At 42.0% G+C, this 19367-nt stretch overlaps 1 protein-coding gene across 12 annotated transcripts in view; it reads right to left on the bottom strand.

Moving 5' to 3' along the window:
• The window catches only part of TENM4 (teneurin transmembrane protein 4), a 1208276-nt gene that overhangs the window by 41296 nt on the left and 1147613 nt on the right, over positions 1–19367 (bottom strand). For 9 of the 12 annotated variants that reach the window (XM_066175594.1, XM_066175595.1, XM_066175593.1 and 6 more), the window contains 3 exons: positions 17888–17908; positions 11365–11597; positions 2070–2224 (listed from right to left, as the gene is read on the bottom strand). In XM_066175594.1, the coding sequence (XP_066031691.1) occupies positions 2070–2224; positions 11365–11597; positions 17888–17908 (409 nt within the window). The remainder of the gene's footprint in view (positions 1–2069; positions 2225–11364; positions 11598–17887; positions 17909–19367) is intronic. The other 3 variants (XM_066175604.1, XM_066175599.1, XM_066175597.1) reach the window with 1 other exon arrangement.

Consider the following 19367-nt stretch of genomic DNA (forward strand, 5'->3'; position numbering starts at 1 on the left):
TAGAGGAGCATTTTGTAACCTTGTGGGAAGGAGGAGGAGTGGATGCCAGCAGACTCAGGTCCAGGAAACCATCTTTTACTGTGATTTTATTTAAAACTAAGTAATAAGAGACCAGGTAAGATCTGCAGGAACACAGGAAATTCCTAGTTTTAAGGCCTGTAGTTAAACATCTCTGCTGCAGCCATACTTTATTTTGATGCTTCTATATGCCTTTTCAGAGTTTTTTAAAGGGATCAGATATAAGGTATTTAGTTCATTGCGTCTTCTAACGCCCTGGGTGCGTGAGGCTTATTTTCATGGCTAAGCAGTTTGCTGAGCTCTGTCTACTCTGGTTCTCTGCTTGCAAAATCTCCTTCCTTTTCTCAGCTCCTGGCCTATTTTAACCCTTCTTGTAGTAAAACATTATAGCCTGTGGTTTTCTCTTTAATAATTCATGCCCCCATCCCTTCCAGTGGTCTTTAAGCTCTGCAGTCTTCAGTTAGCATCAAGAGCTGAGTTTATTCTGAACCGACAAGGGAATTTTCAATTTCTTAAAAACCATTCCTTGTCAACAGTAGCACTAAATATTTCATGTCTTCATGTCCCAGGGAGCCTCAGGGACCTGGCAGAAAAGACCCTTCTATCCGCTGTAAATGATGAAAAGCTGTTTCCCAAGCTGGATTTTATTTTTTAATTAAGCTTGTATTCAGTATGTTTCTCTAGAACAGGAGTGGTTAATCTGCCAATGCCAGTACAGGTTAATCTAAAAATGGTTCCTGTCATTTTATGAAAGGAAAAAAAACAGTCTTCAGCTGATTCATGTTCATCTCAGAAATGTTTGAACATGACATTGGTTTACATAGGAGCTACATAACCTGGAAGTAAATAATTTTTAAAGCCTGATTACACATTGGTCTTGTGCTAACTGACCCTGAAATTCACATAAAGAAGAAACTATGTCTGCAAGATGAGAAACTTATTACAAGGTGGCCTTTAACCATCAACATTTTGCCTCTATAGAAGGCAGAAAAAAATTTGAAGTCATAATTTCAGCTTGCTTATCAATTACAGACAGTGGGAGCCAGTTTCAAGGAAGCAAGAATAATCTTTTCAAATTAGAGGGAAAAAACAAGAACAGATTCCATATGGGAGCATGGGAATTATCTAGGTAGTTACAAAAAAGAAACCCCATTGACATCTTTTGTGCCTGAATAACAGTACTTAGCCCTCCAGCTATGATCTATATTTTCATATGAGAGGACAACATTCCTGCAACCAGGCGAACAACAAGTGGCACAAAGTTTTCAAAGGACACTGTCCTAAAGTGGCACAATTTGACAAGCTGGCCAGTGCCACATAAAACTGAGTGCTGGGCTGTAACAGATTTCTCTTCTGCACTATCCAGCAGTAAACCAATCATCAACATGAGATTTCTTTTTCTCTCTCCTTTTTTCTCTCCACCTTGAAGCAGCAGGACTTAAAAGCCCAGCATGATGGTAGCTGCAACCAATTTGCAATTTGATGCAATTCAAGATTCTTGTTTTCCTGCTGTTGCTAATTTTGGCACCACATCCTTCAACCAGTATTTCCTATGTTAATTTGATTCAGGTCTAAAATTGTGCTGGGCCAAATTAGAATGAGGGGAAGAAAAGAAAAAAAGCTGTGATTAGCTAAGATGTTGTAATGGAGTATGGCATATAGTCCATGGCGTAGTGGGACATGAGCATAACAAAACCTTACTTCCCAGGAATCTGTGCCTTCCCACTGACTGGGAACTCTGAAAGAAGTCAGTTCTGTTGCTGGGACATCTTTGAAAATCTCACCCCCTGAAATCTATAAGTTAGGGCAGTCAGGTGTTTCCTTCTGTCTTTATAGGGTAATTCTTTTATGATCTTTTATAGGGTAATTCTTTTAGAGTTCTTTTTATGTCAAATTCTTTTACAATTTTATACCATAAACTATGTAGAAATGCAACTCTCCTGGAGCCCTTACCTCTTTGTCAGACCTGCTGGGAAAGCACACAGACATGCAGATAAGGGTGAAGGTGTAGGCTTGCATTCTGTAAAAACAAAACCAAACCACTGTCTTACCTGAGAAATGTCCATAACAGAGTCACAGCTGAGAGGCCGAGCAGATGTCAAGTCATTGGAACCCAACACAGTTGAGATGATCCCATTCTGATCAATCCGCCTGATCATGGTGCCATCCACAAAGTAAATCAGCCCAAACTTGTCCACGGTGATGCCTGGGTAGGAACAAAGAAAGACAGTCAGAAAGTGATGGCAGCCTGACATGAGGAGCAATATTTTTTATGGCATTCCAAAGGGATGAGAGGAGAGTTGGGCATGTGGGAATCCTGGTTATCAAGAGCTTTGAACTGGCATCATTCCATGGAAGGCACTTTCAAGTGGCACAAAATGCAATTCAGAAATCCCTGCTCGCTCCTGGGAAAGGACACGGCATTTGGTGAACTGCTGAAATGAAAAGGTTTTCTAATAACTGCATGTCTTGCATGTTCAAAAATCTGGTTTTATTGCCCATGGTATGAATAGTAAGCCATGCACATACAAGCCTTACACCGATGAATCTTTCACAAAAGGTGATGAAAAAAGGCTGTGAAAGGTCCATCAGGTCAATCAAATTCCAGGTAGATAAATGAGAAAGGGTTTTCCCTAGGATAATCCTACTAATAGACAGTGTTTCACCTGATTCTGAACTCTGCTAGTGATCAATTTCATTGTCCAAACCTCCTTTGTAAGTATACTCCTGTCAGTGGATTCGAGGTCTGCTGACAGCAGTTACAGGCTGCTGATCTCATTTCTTACCCTGCAGATATGTGCCATTTCACCTCCCCCTAAGTGTAATTTCTCAAGTATTTGTTGTGTTAGCACAACCTCCTTTAATCCTCTCTATCCTAGGCTAGCTACCCTCTGCATCTTCCATCAGAGGATTTCATAGTGCTTTACACTTTCTAATTAGACCTCATAACAGTCTATGAGTGTCATCATTCTAATTTTACGTATCAAAAAATTAACAGATAATGCAATTCTCACAAGGTCACAGAGAAAGGTCATGACTGAGGCAGGAATAAGAAGTTAGGAGCTCTACTCACCTCTCCTTTGTGCAAGTATAAATTAAAATAACTCCACAGACACTAATGAAGCAATTCACCTCATCTACCCTACAGAGGCAGAATATCACTCAGCATAATATTTAAGTGTGTTAAAGACACTAAAAGCTTGTAAAGAAACAGAAAAAGAATGTAGAGGCCTGTAATATCTTTTTCTATGCAAGTGAAAATTCTGTTTGAAATATACGAATATTAGGATCTTCCTGTTTGGTTTCTTTTGCTTGCAGGGTTAATAATCACTTGGCAAAAAGAAGACATCTGCGCTGTGCATCTAACAAGTTTCTGAAGCTATTCCAATCAGTGGAGAGAGAAATCTACTTTGAGAGTGCAATTTGTATCACCCCAAAGCCCATATCCCCAAGAGATCATACAAATCCTGCTAGAAACACCTTTTCCTCCCATTTGACTATAAAAGGAGGCTACAGAAAATATCTCTAAAGAAAACATTTATATTGTAGGCAGATTAAATTAGTGAGCTGAATCCTCACTAGACTGTCTCATTGGCTGTCATCTTGGTGACAGAAATGATAGAAATTCTGCGTCAGACACAAAGCTTTGAGAATGTTTGAGGAGTGACCACATCTTGTGTTCCTCCAAAATACTGTTTTGCAGCCAGATCCCCTTATTTGAAACACTTATCCTCAGTCTGCATCCACTGTGAGCTCTGCTGTGAAGTGCAGATGCAGCAGTTCACAGATCAAAAATTCCAGATTTTCACAGAGCAGGGATTAATCTTCTGATTGCTTTGGCAACTAAAATCATGGCCTTCAGCCAGCACTATTAGTATTGCATGGACTGGAAGCCACAGAGGTAGGTGATACGTGGAAAAACATAGCAGATTTGATTATAAGGAAATCCACGGAAGATAATTTGGCCTGGCAGAAAAACATCAGGACTAAGTCATTGAGAGAAAGAAGAAACTTCTCCATTGAGCTGAGGTAAAGGAAGGGATTCAGACATGGTTGCAACCTGTTGATTCAAAGTTAATTAGGAGTCAGAAAACTGGTGTTTCAGATCACTGAGCTGAATGGGAGCTGTGTGTTATTGCCAGGAGGCAAACCCAGCATTTTCCTTACTTCTTCACAGCATCATCCTGTTTGAAGGGCATCACTTTGACCTGGATTGGATATTTGACCGCCAGAGCAGTGTGGTTTCAGAACAGCCTCTACTGCAGTGAGGAAAAAAATTGCTTGCTGCTTTCAAGATGAAGTTCATTAATTTTGGAGGGGATTATATAGCAGGATTGCTGAGATAATGGATGACAGGACTGAATGACCTAAAACATTACTTCTAGTCCTACACTTTAATATCTGTGTTCAATTCATGCCAAGGACTCACCTTTGCAGGATCATGAAGCAAGAGCCTCCAAGAGGAGCACAAGCTAACTGTTGAACATCTGAATTTACTGAGGGTGGTGAGGCACTGGCAAAGGTTTCCCAAAGAAACTATGGCTGCCCCTTTTCTGGAAGTGTTCAAGGATAGGTTGGATGGGCTTTGAGCAACCTGGTCTAGTGGAAGGTGTCCCCCCCAGCGTGGGTAGGAACTGGATAGTCTTTATGGTCCCTGCCAATCCAAACCATTCTATGATTTGATGAATGCTATGGGAGGAGCCACAGTAGTGGTGGCCATTTATTCTCACCATACAATACAAATACATCATTTTTATTTCAGCACTTCGTTAAATGCTTGCAGAAGGATCTGATGGAATAAGCATCAATATCTCACTGGCATCCATGGCTTTCAGGAAGCTATCTGCCATGAGATTTGTCAGCACTATGCCCTTATCAATGAGTCATCCAGGATACTGGCACATGTCACCTGTCACTGGCATCTGCTGTTGAAGGTCTCTGCTCCTAATTATTTTGCCTTCTGAGTGTCAAGTTCTTTTATGTTTGCTGGCATTTTCTTAAAAACCAGGAACACAACTGAGTTCTTTAAGCAATATGGTAGACGTGCCTTTTTTGGAAGAGGCATGATAGAAGGTTTAGTTGATCTTAATTGGCTTTTGTCAAACACAAGTGTCTCTTACCATTCCTTGGTTCTCAACAAGTATTTTGCCTGTCCATTAGTCTGTGTGACAAGCCAAAAGCCAGTGAAGGGTGGCAGGCTGGATAATGTGATTTTCAATGAGGCAGAATTTTCTCCCTTAGCTCGTTCCATATGTATTGGATTGGACTTATCAGCAGCGTCTGCTGGCAGTGGCTTGCTGTGTGCCGTGCTGGGGTTTGATGGCTGGTCTGATTACCCAGTTACAGTAATAATAACCTGGATGCACTTCGGCCCTCAAGCCAGCTCTGATCAGCTGATAGGGCACAACTTAATTTTGCATTCCAGCTTAGACAAAGAGCTCAAACACCCCAGTAAGTTGAAGTGGGATAGCAAAGTTACCACTTATCACCCTGCTCCAGGGCAATGGTACGTGCATGCATTCTTATCACTGAGCACTTCTCTGCTTATCCCTCTTTCATGGAGGCTAAGCAATCTCAATTGCCTCACATTTCCTGAGATGTTCTGTGGGGCAGTGGAGTTTGCAGTTTGTTGAAGCCCCAAATTCCCACTTGTACACATTCCTTAAGTGGCAACTGCTCCAATCCCTTCCTGATTTTGCTGATTGTCTTGGAATCAAAACTAATTACGGAGAAGAGCCCTGCCATTCCACAGAGAAGTGTCTTTGGATGGATGACTTCTGTGAAAAGGGAAAGAAGCATCTCATGGATGCTTTGCAGCAGATTGTAGAGGTTAGGTTGGACCTTTCTGTTTCCTTTCTGATATAGGCACAGTCCCAGGGCTGGGAGCTGGCTCCTGCACATAGGCACAGAAATGGGTAATTCACATGTTATGCGTGTTAAGCCCAAGGCCTTGGGTTGCTTTGGCGGAAGGCTCCTCTCATGTTTCCATGGGAACATAAGGGAATTAGAGCCTTTCAGCATATAGCTCGAAGTTCACCCTCACAGTTACTGGGAGGAAACAGCTGCTGCCACTACCCAGGTAGTGTTGCAGATCTAAACCTTAAGTTCTGAGATATGAAATACATACGCTATGAAATCATGCTGGCTCTTCTTGCATAAGCAGAGATCTCTTACAAAACAAGGGCTTGTAGCACCATGTGCATCACACCACTGAGCTGTGCTGATAGGAAGTTGTGACGTGATGACATTTGCTTGAAATGTCAGGACCTTGTAGAATGAAGAGATGACAGCATGTTGTGCTGCAAATAGCTACCGGATCATGGTGAGTTTGTTCTAGAAGACAAAGCACTAAAAGTGATTGCATGGTGCACATAGCTCTAGTTAGGAAAAGAAAAAGGGGAAAACCCCCTTCTAACTGAAAAACAAGGTGCTTAAAAGAAATCCAGATTTGGACCTTTCTTTTCTGACTGGATGCTGAATGACTGAGTAACAAAATGGCAGACAAAAATCAATGTCAATAAGTACAGAGGAATTCACAGGGGAAGGAGAAAGCCTAACTACCCATCCACATTGACAATCTGAAAAAGAGTGCAAAGGAAAAAGATTCTGGAATTCCTGTGAAAAGTTTTCTGCTAAGATAAGTTTTGTGCTATGCAGTGGTCAAGAAGGGATCTACAAGACAGCAAAGAATTAGCAAAGACGCAGAAAAAAAGAAAATAAAACAGTGGTTTGGCCTCAAAAGGACCATTCTTTTCCATGACCTGGCTAAAGAAATTGTGGAAATTATAAGCACAGGGTGCCTGGAAGAACCAAACTAGGTGCTCAGGAAGGTTTCTAAGCCAATTGATGCTGGTATATAAGCACAGGTCTGGCACAACCTCTTCAGAAAGTCCCCTAAATGCTGCTGACTAGCATCTGGAATGCTAGCACAGGAAGACCACATTGCCCCTGTCCCTAAGTGTCTTTTCTGGCCAGAGTAAGGGACAAGAAATTTTGTTCAGTCAGCCTCTGGTCTTCCCCAAAATGGTCCTATTATTATCTGACCACAGAAATGTTGACAGATTGTGGGGGTTGGTTTCCTCAATTAATTCTCTCGAAGTCTTCAACACTTAGCGAACAACTGAGATTTTGTTTACACATTCAGCAGGGCACAGTGAAAGAACCAATCTGTCCCCAAATTAATTACTTCATTTTGCATTGGTGTTACGCTGCTAAATGAATGAGAAGCCCCCTCCCTCCCCATGTGCCTTCTGAAACCTTCTTCCTATTGTGTCAGACTTGTCACTGCAATCTCTCTTAATTGTGAACTCCTTGGTAATTTCTCTGCCACAACATTTTCCAGAGAAGAACCAATGGTGAGTACTCAGATGAAAATAAACGCTCTGACAAGCTGGAGTTTTAATTTGTCTTTAGATTGCTTGTAGAAGAGGATCATTATTAGCAGATGATAATTAGGAAGTGGTAACACTTTAATTTGCAAGGATATATTGAAATTCATTAGCATTTGAAAGCTTTGCTGTGCTCTGTGGCAAATGAAATGGACGGATCAGACTGGTTCCTAATAGCTATGATAAATATCCTGACCAAACCACTGCTACCCCTATTTCGTCTGTGGATCTATCTGTCCTGTGTTTCTGTAGCCTACCTTTAATAAACAAGCCAATGATGGATAATGTGTGAAATTCCTGGAGGGTTTTACCCCTCCTAATGTCTTTTCTAAGCTGATGGTCTAAAAGGAGTTCTTCCTTCACTGGAGTGAGACGAGAACCTCTGTCCAGGAAGTACTTCAGAGAAATGTATTGACAGGACAAGAGATAATGGTTCTGAACTGAAACAGGATGGATTGAGATTATATATTAGAAAGAAATCCTTTCCTGTGCAGGTGGTGAGCCACTGGCACAGGCTGCTCAGAGAAGGTGTGGCTGCCCCATCCCTGGAAGTGTTCAAGGCCAGGCTGGATGGGGCTCTGAGCAACCTGATTTAGTGAAAGGTGCCCCTGCCCATGGCAGTGGGGCTGGAACTGGATGGTCTTTGAAGGCCCCTTCCAAACCAAAGCATTCTATAATTCTATGAAATTATCCCCTCTGAACTCAAGGGCACTGAGGTGAGAACTGGAGGAAGTGATCAAAACAATGGGGAAAAGTCTGCTGCTCAGAGTGTGCAGAACCATTCCGAACAGTGTTTGCTGCAGTGGGGACCTCATTCTTTAGGCTATCAGATCCAGCAGAAGACTAGCGCCCCGAGAATGTGGTTCATCTCACCTTGAACATGTGCATTGTCACAGAATGAACCACCTTCAGGGTACTAGTTTCTTTCCCCTGAGAAGAGACCCCAAAAAACCTACTTAGACCAGACGCTTGACTGGTCCAAGAGTCTAAAGGTATATGCAAAGGCATATGTTGATAGCTCATGACTATTTCTCCAGTCTTAATGAATTGCTGGTTTTCATCTGGCAGGAAGGTATCTCTCAGTATTTTCCATCAAGCTGCAAATATCAGCTAATTAAAACATCATGAAAGGCAAGATATTTGTTCCTTATGATTTTTGAAAAAGTGAAAAGGTGTCCTCAAAATACAGAAATCATACTTCGCACGAAGCAATTATGTTCAGAGCAAAAAAAAAAATAGCCTTAAGCCTAAAAATTAGAGTCATGTGAAGAGCAGTGATTCTTGAAAAACTGACTGTCCAAGTCCTTGCCTGGCTAGCTGACATCTCTATAGCTACACAATAGTTTTCTAAGTTCCTCTGACTATTCACTTATGAGTGCTTATTTGCCTGCCAAGACACAGAAGCAGAGGGTCACTTGAGATCTACTGGTTACTTATACAATAAATCAATTCTATTTTGAACTATTATGAAATACATGAGGGAAGAGCATTTGCTGGATTTTTCTGCTAGGATCAAGCACTGCGAAGGTATAAACAACAGTGACATTACATTGTCAGCATGAGTTTTCACTGTTCATTATTTACTGAGGGGACTGGGGAGTGAGTCACACTTGCCACAGCTGTTGCCTCAGCAGAATTTGCAAAGTCAGGTTAGAATCATATCAGAGAACACTGTTTAGGAACTTTCTATTGGCAGTGTGGGCTTTCTGCATTATTATTTTCTTTTTGTCATTTTGCTTCATGTAATTTCCTCTTTCACCCTCAATTTACTTCTGTTTTGTGAAATTTTGGAGCTATGAGGAATGAATGCATGAATTTTGCTGTTATATGATTGAGGTGGAAGAATGGCCTCCTGAGAGCTTGAGTTGCCAACAAGAAGGATTTCAGTGCTGAAAACTTTGAACTCCAGAGCTGTTTGGTATAGTAAAGTAGAAACATAAGTCATCTAAACCGTGTGCCATTCAACCATGGATGGAAATGAGTAATATCCCTCTTATCTTGTACACAGGAGAACAGAAGACCAAAAAAAGTGGTGGGGCATTTTTTTTTGCATTGATTGAACTTCAAAGAGGTGCAAAAAAACTGGATTACAGATTTCTGAATTCTCTGATCTCATGATTCATCTGCTGGACTGCCTGAATCTCTCTGCCCAAGTCACTTCATTTTCTTTTCAGTCGGCCTTCTCATTTCAGTGAGACAAATTCTACACTGCAATCTCACCACCAGTAGGTGTTCCTTTACCTGTGCTTCTGGCAATACTTTAGCCCAATATAATGGTTAACTCATAGGATTCTGGAATGCTTGGAAAACATGCTGGACTCTTTGAATATTACAAGGATAAAAGTCTGGGTTTTGATGCTTTTTGGCAAAAAAAAATAGGCCCTCCAAAGTGTATTTTTCTGCATCCTTGCAGGAAACAACTAGCTGACAGATTAAAAAAAAAAAAAAATCATCACTGATGATGCCAGACCTGACACAAAGGCTCATTAAATCTGTTTGGGTTTCTTGGGTTTCAGTAACAACAATGTCATCTCTATGTCACGAACAATAATTTCCTGAGAATCACAGAATCATTGCAGGGTTTGGGTTGGAGGGGACCTCATTTAGTTCCAAACCCTTGCCATGGGCTGGGACTCCTTTCACTAGACCAGGTAGATCAAAGCCCCATCAAACCTGTCCTTGAACACTTCCAGGGATGGGAGAGCCACAACTTCTTTGGGAATCTTATCTACTCTTAGTGAAATAACTTTCCATAAAATCACAGCATGGTTTGGGTTGGAAGAGGCCTTTGAAAGTCATCTAGTCCAAACCTGCTGCCACGGGCAGGAGCACTTGTTAAAGGATCCCCAGATTTTGCTGAGGGGTTGCATTACAAAGAGGTTGGGATAAGTTTGGCCATTGTTGTGGTGAGGAAGGAGGGAGCTACAACTACTGGATGCAATGAAAAAGAAAACCTGCAGCACACTGATGTGCCAAGAACCTATAAATAACTCCTTCCACTCTCAAAAGCTGTGCAGAAGATGACACATAACAGGCAAAAATGCCAGATCTCAAAAAAAATTCCTGCATGGGTGTCCTTCTCAGTCCTCGTCACAAACGCGATTGAAAATCTGTGTAGAAAAAGTGCCTTCCACATCATCTCTATCACCCCCATGTAATCTCTGTCCCTCCATGTGACTTTATTTTTTTGTGAGGAGCTGTAGACAGCTGGGAGGAGCGACATCCTCCATCTGCAGAGCTTGTTACCTTGAGATTGCCAGACTGAAATCTTGGCTACATACAGGACTGCATATGTTTGGCTAAACCTGTTTTGAACAATTTTGTTCACAGCCATGAAGGCTGTGTGATGCTTTTATTATTCTGATTTGACTGTGCTCTTATCACATTTCAGTATGTTGGAACCAGGTGAAATTAAGCTGAATTAGACCACTCCCATATCAAAGTTAGTATCCACTCCCTACAGGATTTAAGATGGATGCTGTGATATATAATGTCAATGTCTAAACCACCATTTGCATATTTTTGAGCTGTAGGCTAGTTTTGCTTCTCTTTTATATATAAATATATACAGCAATGCTTATGGGGCTTTTTTTGAAAGCCAAAAAAGCCTTAGAGAACTGAATGTTAGTGAATCCTGCCCAGGCTGGGAGGGACCAAGCAGTGCTGGTAAGGAGGAGCAGTGGCTCAATAGGTATAGAAGTGATGGGTGGATTTATTCCATTGCCCTCTGGACACGTGTCCATCACTGAACCCCTCTGGTTTGGCATTCCTCCCAGCCACGTGAATTTGAAGAACTATGACACGACTAGCTGAGGGTGAGACATACTCACTTATTTCCAGGACCAAGCCCTTAGGATGTGTTTCAGAACTGGAGAGGAGAGCAATCTCCAGTGTGACTAAACCAGCTGCTTTCAAAAAGCCCCCTTTAAGAAAGCCAGTGGAGAAGAAGCAGTCTCACCCCTGGGATTTGTAAGGGTGGCATCAGTGCCTTTGCCTCCGTCTCCGCAGCGGGTATCATCGAATGGGAGGCACTGATCCCCAGTTCCAGCCAAGACCTCCGAGTTCTTCACAATGTCTTTCACTGATGTGGTTGACTTGATTTTATAGATACGTCGGCTGTTGGTGTCTGAGAGGTAGATGGAGCCGGTGATCGGATCTGTGGTCAAGTAATACTTATGAGCTGGGCTGTGGCTGAAAAACAAGGGTATGACATTATTAATTTTTTTGGATTGTGTGTTTCCTTAAGTCAACAGGCAATGCAAACACTTTAGAGAATAAAAATGCACAGGGCAGAAAGACTGGGAAAGTGAAGGAGTGCTGTTTTGGACAAGGTTAGTACACAGGGTGTTACAGCACAGGATCCCAAGCTGAATCCATTAGCAATCACTGTGCTGGGGTGCTCCTGGCATGGAGGGAAGCAACCAAAGGAAACGGCTCTCTGGTCTGAGCAAAACCCATGCCAGGACCTACTACAGGTTTAGTCCCAGTGCCTGTGTTTGCTTAATTTACTTGTTACAGACACAGTACTGAAACTGGTGTTCGTGCAGTGCCAGGAAGTGAAGGGAAAACACAGGACAGTAGGGAAATAATACAAATAATAATGAAAAAAAAGTCTGCCCTCCCAACAAAGACTAATATAAACTTGGAAAGGAGACTCTCTGTATAAAGCACTTGAAGATACACCCTGCAAGATCACTGCATCAAGGCTCATCTGGTGCTCTTGCTGATTCCAGCAAATACTCTAAAGTTCTGTCCTGCCCTCAGGGAGATTAAGGGAATCCTGCCACTGAATTCAGCTGGACCTCAATGATGAGAGGAATAAAATAATTCCCTGAACAGCACATTTAGCCCCAAGTAAAGCATGAACTGGTATTAGGCTGAGGAACCTGAACATCAGTCTCCTGTTGAACACCCTCTGCTCACTGTTTCCTTGGACACAAGAAAGGGTGGCTTAGAAAATGGGGTGAGCAGACAGAATGATAATATTTTTAGCTCCATGACTGCAACATTAAATAAGCCCGAGACTGAAGAAATCAATAAAATAGAATCCACTTTATGGAAAGCATCCAGTAGGACTGGCCAGAAAAAAACCCCAACCAGATGGGTTTAGACAAAATTTAATTAATTTTCTTGCAAGGACTTTACTTGTATTTTAACATAGATATAAAAGTTATTAATATATTTTATTAAATTGTTGACTACTAGTGTGTATTGAGCTGCATCTCTTCTACGCCTGAGACCAACAGGTTAGATTTTTAACATCTGTCCTGAATAGATTTATTTTCCTTCTAAGAAAGCTTAAGTAGTAATTAGGAGAAGTATGAAAAGTATCTACTTTTCTCCAGAACACTGTCAAGCTGTCCAAACTCATCAAGTCCAAAGAAATCATAATAAAAATCTAGGCCACAGACCACAATTTTGCACTTAATGGAATTGTTCCAGGAGAAGTTGACTAGAAACTTGAGTGTCGATCACAGTTGACTCTATTCCACATATAGAAAATTCCTCTCAACCTTTATCTTAGGAAAATTACCCCCTCTTCAGACATGAAAAATTACTGAGTTATTCTCCTCTTTAAAAAGCAGTAAACTGGTTCTTCATTCAAATTATTTAATACAATGGGGGTGGGGGAAAAGCACCTTTCTGATTTATTCTGGAATATCCCTTGTGATTTATCCTATTAAAGTCTGAGCAGATTTCATCTCCAAAAATGACACTGATTCTTGCTAAATAAAATGCTCTGACCTTCAAGACAGCTCCAGCCTGACAATTCAGTCTCCATCTGTATTCCTTCCCAATGACAGCAGGCTGGGAGGGTATTAATTCATTTACCTGCATGTCACTCACACTAAGCAAGTGGCTTCAACCCTGGTGGAAGAAGTTCCCTGTGGGAATCCATCATCCATTTTGATCAGGACCTTGCATTTTCTTCTGACTGTCCTAACAAAGCCCTGCTGAATGTCAGTAAGCTTTTGAGCTGTTCATAATCTCTACTTTGCATGGGAGGTGGACAAGAGTAGGACAGTTTTAATGGCACTTTGCAATCCTTTACCATCTTTGACTGGCAAGCACAGATAACTTTCCCTGAGTTTTAGAGCAGGCTGTGTGCAGATGGGCAAAGGCAAATGACTTACACAGAGATGGAGAAAAATGGGGACACAGAGAAATTCCTGCTCCCCTCTCCCTGCACTATTGTTGTGATTTATTTTTGGATTGCACAGCCTCAGTCTGGTGGATTTTATTATTGACTACAATCTTCTGTAAACAAGAGAGCTTTTAAAACAATTTTCTACTCCTAGCTCTTGTATACAATAGATGCTGAAACAATATGTTGAAAGTGGTGAAGCTGGAATTTACCCCCCTGGACTCAGCCAACTGTTTTCAGCACTGTAGAGAGATACTATCACACTCTGCCCTGGCATGAATTGCACAGTGGTATACACTGGAGGTGGTTTTTATCACTTTGAGGTCCTTCAGGGTGAAAAATGCTTAAATAAACATACGTAGGTCATGTAAAATTTCCCAAACTGCTTCCCTTTATCTGTGATGGTGCATGAGCAGTGGAGCCAGGAACACTGGGGATTCACTTTTTATTTAAAGCCACAATCAATAGGCAAATCCAAGTGGTAAATTAGACTGGGCTGAACAGCAACTGAAATATATATGCCCGGGGTGAAGCAGAGAAGATTTATTTTCCCCTTTCATCTTCTCTTATTTCTCAGCTAGTTAACAGTCCAAAACAAAAGACAAGACTTTTTACTATTCAAAAGACTTGATCGGCTTTGTATTTGTAGACTTAGAATATTTATCTCTGATACTGGCACTGCCAGTAGAAAATGACTGTGGAGGAAGTCACCATTCAGAGTGTTTCTTGAGCTATTACAGTTTTTTAGAAGAAAACCTGAGCAATGCATTGATATTTTAAACCACCTGAAGCAGTAACACTGAAGTTGCCATGATGGGATGGGCAGGTCCCTAGCCAAGAACTGACGATTTGATGGGTATTAGTGGGCATGATGGTGTAGTCACTGGGAATGAGAAAAGCTTCATGGTTCTGCAAGTCAAAGTGAAATGGAGGTGATAATGCTCCCCTGTATACTTGTGACACAGTCATGTGCTGGGAAAGCGCAGGGAAATCTTCCAAGTCCACAGTGACTCCACTTGTTTGGGATTGTGTATAGTCTCTTCCACACATCTGCCTTCACCCTTTTATCATTCTCATTGTTTGGTCAGGATAGTGCCAGTACCATCTCGGGAGCTTTGCAGGCATGTCAAGAGATTCAGACTCCATTTTAAAGTGTTTGTGCTTTATGTGATTCCTTACACACAGGCATAGGAAAGAAACGGGATACAAAGTTGGGTGAGCTGGCAGAGGCATGTGGCTTGGGTTGTGGATCACTTCAGTTGTACTATGATATATGCACAGGCTTTGAAAAAAGCCTGGTAGTCTCCCTTTGGGCCCAAAGCCCATGTTTTGTAAGAGTCCTAGGATGGAACCTCCTGGTCCAGAGTGGGAAGCCAGTCTCTAAGAAATAGAGATGAGAAAAGGGAGATGATCCCTTTTTTTCAGCAGGTTCTCTACAAAACATCAGCACAGCAAACTGCACCTTTTTATTAGTTTCTGTAAAATACCAAGGGATTCATATCACCAAGCTTTAGATGGTTACGAAGTGGATGCTCATATCAGAACTGGCTGCCTTAATCCCCCTTACAAGCAGTGGAGAGAAATATCACCTTTTGGGGTAGGATTTCTCTGACTATTTTAAACATCTATCTTACAAGATGAACTGTATTTTACTTTCTCTAATGCAAGGGCATCTACCACCTCCTCGAAGGACAACTTCTGTTACTGGTAACAGAACAGAAGCTCTGGCTCCCACTGTGGTCAACAGACAGGAGCAGTCACACCACCAAAATTAGCTACCCACAACCACTGACCTGGATAAACCCCTGGGACTTCTTTGGATCTGATGTCTCTGTTTAAGGACACAAAACCACCTCTCCTTCTGTGCAAGCTCCCCATTTCCCCTCTGAGCCTTGCTGGCCATGTACATTTGCTGGCAACTAAAGAACTACCGAATTCCGGCAGCCAGAAGGTTTTTGTGCAGTAGGGCTGTGCTTCCATGGCTTCATGCTAAGCACCCTGCAGCTCAGAACCAGAGGATTTAATTGTAGCTTGTGTGAAGTACTGGTCTTTTTTCCCTGGGTGACACTCCAAAGATTAATACCTAAGGAGACCACACAGTGCAGTGAGCTGAATTTACACTTGGTCTTTCAGTGTTTGCAGTTTGTGTGTGATGCCCAAAGCTCTTCTAGTGTGAAACACTGGACAATAAAACTTTATAACAATGCCATTAGCCAAGCCAGAGAACTGCAAGGAACTTTTTATCTGATCGTAGGGCTGTTGGCTGAGATACCTCTCTTTGTCACTAACTGTAGACTTCTCTCTACAGTATGAATGTAAACAAGAAAGGAAGAATAAATTTAAGTGTGACGACTTTTTGTATATTTGCAAGACAGAAATGCCTCACTGCCCTCCACATTCCTGCAGAGAAGGCATCATGATTTGGTGATGCTTTTTGGCTTAGCTAACATCCCTCATTTAAAATGGCCTTTGCAGAGTTAGACCTTGGCTACACACACAAATGTAAAGCCAAGCTGCTTTGTGGATAGCTCCAGAACCTCTGGAGATCAAGCTCACCACAGCCTACATACTGGGGAGGACTTCCTTTCCCCTGAACTGAGGCAGTTTTAGCATATGGATTTCAGCTTTTCCAAACCACTGAGACTCAGCCCTGTGGATCTCACCATTGGCACCATTGCTGGTCACTGGTGTCAAGCTTTAGACCTTCTGAGTTCAAAGCACTGGAGCTTCAGCTGAGACTACACCCACTCATTTCCCTGAGGGTCAGGAGCAAAGAGACTTCCTAACAAGAATTATTAAAGCAAATGTCACAGAACAGGCACTAACAGATGGGTGACTCCTTTGATGCAGCCAGAGATGGGAGTATTTGATCTGGAGCTCCTCACCTGCTTCCTCCCTCCCTGATCCCCCTTCGGCTACACTGAAGCAGGCATGCCTTGGACTTCTTTCACTTACTTTCTTAGTTTTTAGGAACTGCCTATAGGCTGAAGCCCTGCCAACTCTGCTTGCCTATCTGCAGCATTTGTGGCCAGGCCACAGATCTTCCTTCAGTTACTGCTTTCATACACAAAACCTCTTCTCATAACAGGTATCCAGCTGCTGCCCTTCAGTGTCAAAGCAGATGCACTTTAGTGGCTGTGTATTTCCTGGCCATTAGGGATACAACATGGCTGCTCCAAAGAGAAGTGAAATTTTCTATAGCCTTCAAACGATGTGAAAGAGTAGCTGAGGGGGGGATGGAACTCAGCCTGATGAGGACAATCAGTGAAAATGTCTTGGGTACCAACCTCCTAGCCCTGCTAATAGATGCTTTGGGCCAGTCCATTATACTGTGAAGCTCAGCCCTTCGTTATTGTTCTGGCAATAGGACAAAAAATCAGTTTCTACTTCATTTCATTTCCAGGCATGCAGATAAAAGAACATTTCTGGTTTGACATAGCCTCTATAAAGTCAAAGAAATAGTAAATGAAAAGCATGTAGCAAGAAAAATCCCCAATCCCAAATGCAAAAGAAAACTAAACACACACACACAAAAATCCTAACTCCACACAGTCTAAACTTCTGATTTAGAAAGCAACCAGGGAGAAGGATGGGAAATTTGTCAACCAGAGAAGTCCTTGCAAACACAGGCAGTGACAGGAAGTTGGCATCTTCTGGAATGCAACTGATTAGATCAAATCCACTGAAACTCCAGTGAACCCAAATGACAAATACTCTTAGTGACAAAGCTCCAATTTAGGAGTCTCTCCTTTATCTTGTTTTCTTGTCATTACTCTTTTATTGCATTTCCTGGCGAATGCTCTGAGTTGCGCTACCTCCTATTTAAGCCTGACAGACTTTCATGTGTCAAAGCTCTCTATGAAAGCTCATACTGAAAAATGTTACAAAAAACTAACTTCCCTGGGTGGGTGATGCTGGGGCACATAGGGATCTTCATTATGCCTGTTAAACTTCCAAAACTCAAATGAAGGTTTTTCACTGTACAAGAACTATTTTTCCATCCTAGTTGTTCCAGTAATCTGTAGTCTGATGCTGTTCCCATTCTACTTTCTTGGTTAATTCCCCACCTATTTTTCTTACCCCCTCCTCCTCCTGTTATCCTGCTTCTCCTGCCTGTACTTCCCCTGTCTCCAGCTATAACAGCTCATGCAGAAGCTTGCATGGCTCACATTGTGATTAATGGCTCCCAGTTCTGATGACTGATTGCCTACGCCAGTTTTAATCACGCCAGCTTCATTTGCTATTGAATCATCTGGAAATGGCACTTGTGGCTCACTGTGTAACAACATGCAACAAGACAGGGAGCAGCATAAGAATTCTCCACTGGTTGGCTTACCTATGTCTGAAATCTTTATTTCTGACAGAAGACAGGAAAGCAGGGAATAGAAGAAAGAATGAGGTGTTAGCAGCTCAGTTCGATGCATTATTAGCAGATTGAAAACTTGACAGTAACTGTATCATACAACGCAATTATAAATAAAGACTTAGCTGGAATGACACTGATGTATTTTATATTGGATATTACTTGGCAGTGAGCTCACTTATATACTGCTGCATATCACAAAGGAAGTGTGATCTCACCTGCTTGGAGTTATTCACTCACAGAAGAAATAGGACCATCAGACTTTATCTATCATTCAGTGCAGCTCTGAGCTAAACAGATGTAGATGCAGATAACTTTACAGTTTTTTTCACCCTCAGTTAAAGCAACACCTTGTGATTTACAAAGGTAACTTAAGAGTGGCACAGTTACGGGTGGCAGTTCATTGCTGTAACCTCGCGAACTCCAGCCCAGAGTGCTGAAATTATGCCAAGCTGGACGTTTTTCATAGGTCTAAGTTACACACCCAGCTGCAGCTCTCTGTGACCCACAATGCATTTGCTTGCCAGAACACTACACTCCAAAGCCACCCCTGCAAACAAACCTAGGAGCCAAATAGTGAGGGTGTTAATCTCAAAGGAGATGCTGGATTAAAAAGACACAAGCAAACTCCATTTAGTCCAAAAGCAATGGCTTTTCTCCACAGCTTTTAGGCAGCCAACATCTGAACCCACTTACTTTATAGCACACCAGAGTGAAGAAATGTTCATTAGACCCAGTAACCTGAGTGTTTGCACAGATGAAGCATCAATCGTTGCAGCAGATTTTACTCTGGAGTAAATTTAACTCTGGCTCTACACAACAGCCAGAAAGGCTACTCTGTCAAGGCTTCCAATTTTCTCTTCCTCAATGAGGAAATACTTTGCAAAACCTCTGTTTGGTCTGGTATTTCCACTGACAATGAAACAGGGATTGGGTATTCAAAATTGTACTTCTGGGAAAGAGATAATAATCCTACTCCATTGCAATGGGATTTGGGCTCACCTAGGCTCTTCTGGAAATCTCACCTTTGGACATTAAAATAACTTTCTGGCTCTGGAAGGATATTACACTCTAACGAGGACCAGGTCTGAAGGTTTATCCCAGCTTCCCACCTTACAAACATGAGAGATATTATGTTCTCATGTATCATGGAACAGAATAGCAAAAATGAGGTTCTTGCTTCCTTATCTGAAAGGTGCGCAAGCCCTCTGAGGTGCACATACCAAGGCAGCAATTCTGAAAGTGCCAGCCTTCTGATGGCTGCCTGGATTTTTTTCCATGTACCTAGATCTACAAGGGTTGTTCTGAGTGCCAAATAAGACTTTTGGCAAGGCTTAATGACTACAGCATGTTTGTGCATGAGGGACTAAGGGGATCTTGCATAAATTTGGCTGCAGTCCTTGCAGAAATGCAGTATTATGCTTGTCCTCAGCAGCAGGGGATATTAAATCTG

The sequence above is a fragment of the Chamaea fasciata genome, unplaced genomic scaffold, assembly GCF_029207755.1.
Source record: "Chamaea fasciata isolate MVZ Bird 193981 ecotype frontalis unplaced genomic scaffold, bChaFas1.0.hap1 SCAF_2, whole genome shotgun sequence".
NCBI lineage: Eukaryota > Metazoa > Chordata > Aves > Passeriformes > Sylviidae > Chamaea > Chamaea fasciata.